This window comes from Pyxicephalus adspersus, chromosome Z, assembly GCF_032062135.1.
Source record: "Pyxicephalus adspersus chromosome Z, UCB_Pads_2.0, whole genome shotgun sequence".
NCBI lineage: Eukaryota > Metazoa > Chordata > Amphibia > Anura > Pyxicephalidae > Pyxicephalus > Pyxicephalus adspersus.
In genome coordinates this window covers 39,537,703-39,544,229 of record NC_092871.1, presented here as the reverse complement: position 1 = coordinate 39,544,229, position 6,527 = coordinate 39,537,703, and the positions used below count along the sequence as shown (strand labels likewise).

Genomic DNA, 6,527 nt, shown 5'->3' with positions numbered 1-6,527 from the left:
CCCTTTAAAGGTTTCTATAATAACAGTATTGGGGTTATTTAGTAGTACCTTTCTTCACTTTTGTATACATAGCGTGATCCACCTCACTGAGGCAAATATGATTAGGGTATAGAGTAAAGAAAAAGGTTTTGAGGCTCATGGTTTGTGTGGAAAAACTAATTATGTATTTTTACAAAAGGATCAATACATAATTGGCATATCACATATCAGTATTATCCCTTGGTCCTGTTTACCATTTCACAGGACCAAGGTATTACATACTAGACAAAGTGCTCCTGAATGTACAGTTGGTGATAACTGCTTAATAACGCATAGGTTCTGACCGCTATTGTTGTGTATAATCCAACGCGTTTCGCCACGAGTAGGCTTTTTCAGGGATTTGTAATTTACGAACTTAAGTGTTTAGGTGTTTACAAAATTAGGTAAGTTAACAGATACAGTAATATAAGTGAGATGTTTGAAGACTCAGTTGCAAGTAATGCAAATATGAAAAATATTTTGATCATAAGGTAGTCATCGATGTTATTGTGTTCCAAGACAGTCCGTTACTTTATAGGCATTGTGGTCCATATTCATGGGAGCTACATTCATCCATTCGTATAAATTACTCTATGGAATCAGGGCAGGGCAAAGCCTTTTAATGCCTTATGTCCAGTGTAGCAGGAATATTGGAGGTCACAAAATTTAGGATGCATCCTGACCAGACGTGAGACTGCATGATTCCTGCATCCGAAATTTTATCTAAGAGTTGAGTGACCTCCAATATTCGTGCTACACATAACACTCTATCTTTGTATACCCAGGAATTGAAGGGCTTTGCCCTGCCCTGATTCTTTGGAGTATTTTATACGAATGGATGCAGCTCTCCTGAATATGGACCACAATGCCTATAAAGTAACAGACTTGTAATACATGGGTCCTGTAAAATGGTAAACAGGACCAAGGGTTAATACTGATATGTGATATGCTAATTATGTATTGATCCTTTTGTCAAAATACATAAATAATTTTTCCACAGAAGCCATGAGCCTGAAAACCTCTTTCTTTACTGTATAACCTTAGTAATATTAGTATTGGACAAACTTGCACAGGTCAGTCAGATAAAATGCTTAGAACTTTGAACAAAACTAAATGCACTGTGTAAAAGTTACATTTACTTCTTTGTATGCTAAAACATACCCCTAGTTAAAACAAGAAAGCCAAGGAACCCTTTATTACCACTCAAACTTTGTATATTTTCATTCATCTTTGTGTAAATCTTACAAAGAAATCAAATCTGGAAGTGTAATGTGCCATGGATAGTGATGAAAGTTGGCCAACCTATAAACAGACAAACATCACCCTGTCAGTTATGGGGCTTCATATAACAACAATATTCTGGTCTGATCTGGACACTGGTGACACACATTTTATTGGATAATTTTAAATTTTTGTAATGCTCCACAGATTTATAATTTCAGCCTTATATCCTCCATCTCCTTAAAGTGCCCAACAGGCACAATGGAATAATGCCACCCAGTATAAATTTACTGGCGTTAGTTGGGTCATGTAGTGAAATAAAACCATCCCTTTCTTACTTGCTGTTCACCACTATTGTTGATCCTCTGCAGCTTAGAGGTATTACAGAGCAATATTTTACCAGGGAAAGAAGACAACTAAAGTAGGCTACCTATACTAAAGAGAAATAGAGCACCACATTACAAGCATTCCCAACCAAAGTTTTTGGGTTCTTCCAAAAGTTGTCAGGGGCTTTTTGAGGTTGACTGGCCTCCTAAAAGATATAAAGTTTCTAGCATAGTCCTGAGGCTAACTACACAAAAAAGTTGTCTGCAAAGGTGACATTCTGACTGCCAAGGTTTGGGGAGTGGCGGAACACTCATCCCACTGGCAACCATTTCAACTAACATTTTTCCCATTGACTTATTGTAATATTGTTATCCTGACACCTGACAAGAATTTTAGGGGTTTCTCAGAGGTAAAAAGGGTGAGAAAGGCCGCTCTTTGATATGGTAATAAATCCCAGGTCTAATATGTTATCATGCATTTTAACTCTCACAGTAACAAGATCTTGTACTTGTAATGAATAAAAAAAAATAAGAATCATACAATCAAAATATTTGTTTAATAAATTAAAGAATGCCTCTGTTTAAAGTAAGGAAAGATTATAAGAAAAGCCTTTCTACAAAATCTTTCCTCACTGACAGCTTAAATGTGAAAACTCAGATGATGATTAGGAATCAGAGATTTTGTACTGTACAAAATACTAATACACATCTTAGAAAAATGTGCATGTGATAAATGCTGCTACTAATGAAATACCAACTTTAGGCAGTAGCAGAAGAGAAAGCAACAAGTGATCACCAGATAAGCTACAATCTATTTTGCGATATACTGACACTGGTACCTAATGCCAAATATAAAAAAAGCACAAATGACATAAAGGCCTTTGACAACAATATTAGATTTTTACTCTTTACTTCTTTACTCGTAGTTTGTTACTTTTTCCTAAAATATAAAGGTTTCTTATAGCTTCTTTTGCTTTTACAGAATACAGAAGGAAGTAAAAGCAGCTAAATACAGTATGTAGCAAAAGGGCAAACTGAGCAAGTTGTAGTAAAATTTGTACACGTATACTTCTGTTTCCCTGGAATAACACTTCTTTGTATTTAATACATTTGACATCAATTCTAAGATATAATTTACAATGGCTGACGTCTAATAAAAAAGGATTTGAGTTTAAAAAATGTACACTAGGTTACCAAAGCTATACGTATGGCTTTACCTACTAATAATTATGAAATAGTATAACTCAAATGCTATCTAATGCCCAAAAAAATAATTAGGAATGAATTTAGTAAATAGAATTTTCAAATATTGGTCAACCCAGATTCTTAGCTATTCTTAACTTACTTTTTTGAAAACAGCAGAGCACTGAGATTTCCAGACTTCTGCTATCTATAGGCATCTTGTATAATCAGATTGATGTCTGTTGCATCATATCTAACCTTAAGGTTCTTCATAAGAGTTGGATCTTCCTGCCTGTTCACTGGTGTTCCCCTAAAATATCACAGCAGGTCCATACATCTTGCTGGGATCACAAATATGCAATCTGACTATTTCATGTTCACTATAACTATAAGCAAAAAATATTGTTTACATTTTTTTGCACTTTTAAGAATTTACTAAATTGGGTAGACACTAGATTCTGGTAAACGCCAATATGACTATACATGACTCACAACATTTTATTTTTTTTTATTTTGAAAGAATGTTAATTTATGAAAAAATAAGAAACAATGACAGGATTCCATATTACACATTTTTTTTTCCTCATATACGTACTAATACTCTTTAGGTAGATTCTTTTTGTCTAGAAGCTATTTCATCACATAAGCTCTAGTTTCCATAAAAAGAGTGGCAACTTTGTAGTGGTTAATATGCAAGTGAAAATGCTGAATACCGCCACACAAGATATAAGAAGCTGTACTGTCATTTTTAAATCCTGTAAGCATTTGAAAGGCCTTAAAATGTACTTGTGGCCTACTCAGAGTAGTGGTGGCAATTTTGCTCTAAAAATATTCAAAAGAATATAGCCAAAAATATGACAGGTAATATTGAAACTGCTTTAATGGTACTTTTTTAAGCAATCATATGGGCTTCATTATCAGTGAAAATGCCTACCGCTACTTTGCATAGGAGACAGGTTCACTTTAAACACATTGCTCAGCATTGTGCTACAAAAAGACCTCACCAACGCCAACAAGGATAACATTGTTAAAACTAACAATTTTAAAATACCATCTTTTGTCACGTTTAAAGGCAGTTGGATATGTTTACTTTATAATTACATATACAGAGATCTCAGCTAGAAAATCCTTACAATAAACCATTTTATGTTTTAAAAACAGGCAGTCTTTGGTGACGCAAAGGCAAAGAGTGTCTTTTGTTTTTTGTTACCTCCTGCCTACTTCACTCTGTCTCATGAAGTGAATGTTGTTGGCACTATCAGAAAGTTCTAAGTACTGATCCACTGAATGAACAAAATAACCATCATAGCCTTGAACCTTCCCTGTGCTTAAAAGTTGCTGTTTCTCTGCTTCTGTCCACATTCTTATGCCTTCCTCCCCTTCCTGCAGTCGCTTCTGCTCATTAATCCAAGCCTGAGCCACTGCTCTCTGCCTGGCCAATTCCAAGACATGATCCTCCTCTTCTTCAATGGTTGTTCCATAACGGATATTAAAGCACAATGTGCCATGCTGAAGCTGTATATCAGCAAATCGTCTAGTCCTTCCATTGACCATTGAAGTCATTTGGGACACAGTGACATTTACTCCATTTTCCAGAACACGACCACTGCCACTGTTTCCAATGACAGATAAATCTTCTTCAAGAGAACCCAACTTAATGAAGTAATGAGTATCCCGACTGTCAATTGTAAAATGCAAGTTCTCCAGGTAATGGGCGTTATTCAAGATGGCAGCAATGCGACGACTGTCTTCGTTAGCCACTCCTATGACATCAGCAGTCACTATTCCATCTTTAATGGCAAACTTGATACCTTTGCCAAATAAAGATGGGACAGCTCCAAATCTGGGATATTTTCTATTTACATGGTACTTCTCTCTAGTTTGTTTTGGAGCCATTGGTAGTTGGTCTAAAGAAATGAAATTTCTCAGCTGCTTTTGTAGTTCACACTGTATACCAAAGATTGTCTAGAATAAAAACAGCATTTTTATCAGATTATTTTGGTATAGAACTATACCTATAAAATAACAAAGTATTCTAACTTGCAATTATCAATTATGGGATCTACAGCAATGATTATGTAAATTAGAGAGATATGCCACCCACAGAATATTTAGGCTATACCCAAACTTTAATGTGTACATTGCATAATGCAAAATCCTCAGTCCAGCAGTCATAACTTTGGTGCCACTTTTTGGCTATACATACATTTATTTTTGCAGCTGTGTAACTAAACCTTTACTGAGAGAAATATGTATTACTCTTGTTGCTTTTTACTCTGGCTTCAATACTTTGAACAATTGCTGTGAAACAAATAATCAACAAGACTGAATGCCTTATCTGAATTTGTGTTCCAGGCTTTTGAGGCTCAGAAGTAAGCAACATAGTTCATAATTAGTATGTTATATTTTTACAGTGGAAGGAAGAGCAGATACATATCTAGTATATGTTATATATGGGTAGTATAAACAATGTAGCTCAAAATAAATATTTGTTGTTTTTTATACAGCATTTTGAATTTTTGATTCCTTGCAAATACCCAGGTATTTTAGTGCCTTCCTTGTTATTTTTTTATTGTAGAAGAATAGAGGCCCAAATTATTAATTAGAATGTAATCTTAATTAACTAAAATTAGCCACAATTATTAATACAATTACTAATATTATACAATTTCAAATAAAAGAAAATCTGTATAGCTTTTGTGCATGCATGTTCTAGTAATGAGCAAGCATTAGGGAGATACCTCTGGTCCCTATCATCTAATTTATTTATGCATTTATATAGCACTGGCATCCTCTGCAGCCTTTACATTTTAAAACTTCAGAAACCCCCAAAAAAAAAACAGAAGCAAATTAAGAGATTTTAAGATGATATTTTATAATTACCTTTCCAGGATCCCATTCTTGTGTTTTAGTTTGAAGTTGCACTAATTCATAGGATGATTCAAAGCCCTTTTTCTCTGGTTTTGGGAATCCAGGGAGCACATTGTGTAGTTGAAAACCAAACAGTTCCAGCCAACTTCCAATGTCTAAAAATACAAAACACATTTTTAATTGATTATGAATATTGATTGCAATATATTTGAGATGATAACTACATTCGGCTTTTTTTTAATTGCTCCTAATGATACCTTCTGGTAGTGTCTACAGATTTGCCGTTCACACATAAACTTCATACTAATTTCAGACTGACCAATGTGTGGCAGATATTTTTAAAGTGCTAACCTCAGGATGTGATAGTTAGACATAATTATTATTACACACATTTTTACACATAAACCGTTGCTACTGAAGTAAATGCAATTTGATATCTTGTAGACTGAGCCAATGATCAAAGGAATACAGTATAAAAATTCATCAACATTTTGAGCCTGATTCATCAAGCCAAATCGGGAGCTTGCTCCCACGCATAATAGGGAAGTTCAAATGTTTCAAACATTTATATTAGCTGGGAAATAAGCATAATTTTAAATGACATATTATTTTAGGTTCAGAAAGAGTTACCTGATTTCAGTTCTTTACATAGGCGCCTATCTAATTGCATACGAAGCTGGACCCGAGGATCCGCCCAGTGATAAATTCCAGCGAGCTCTGGCGGACGAGAGCTCGCTTTTGCCAGCGAACTAGATTTTTTTCCCCAAAAGTCACACACACACTCTTGTTTGCTTCTATAGATATATATGTATATATACATTTATACATTATACACATATTTATATACATTCTTAATTAGAAATATTTATATATATATATATATATATATATATATATATATATATATAT

The 6,527-nt window shown here is 34.3% G+C and overlaps 1 protein-coding gene across 3 annotated transcripts in view; it reads right to left on the bottom strand.

The window, feature by feature from the left end:
• Window positions 1-2,443: 2,443 nt before the first annotated feature.
• TENM1 (teneurin transmembrane protein 1) overlaps window positions 2,444-6,527 on the bottom strand; it is a 591,240-nt gene continuing 587,156 nt past the window's right edge. For all 3 annotated transcript variants that reach the window (XM_072431864.1, XM_072431865.1, XM_072431866.1), the window contains 2 exons: window positions 5,631-5,773; window positions 2,444-4,712 (listed from right to left, as the gene is read on the bottom strand). In XM_072431864.1, coding sequence (XP_072287965.1) covers window positions 3,954-4,712; window positions 5,631-5,773 — 902 coding nt within the window. In that variant the 3' untranslated portion in view covers window positions 2,444-3,953. The remainder of the gene's footprint in view (window positions 4,713-5,630; window positions 5,774-6,527) is intronic.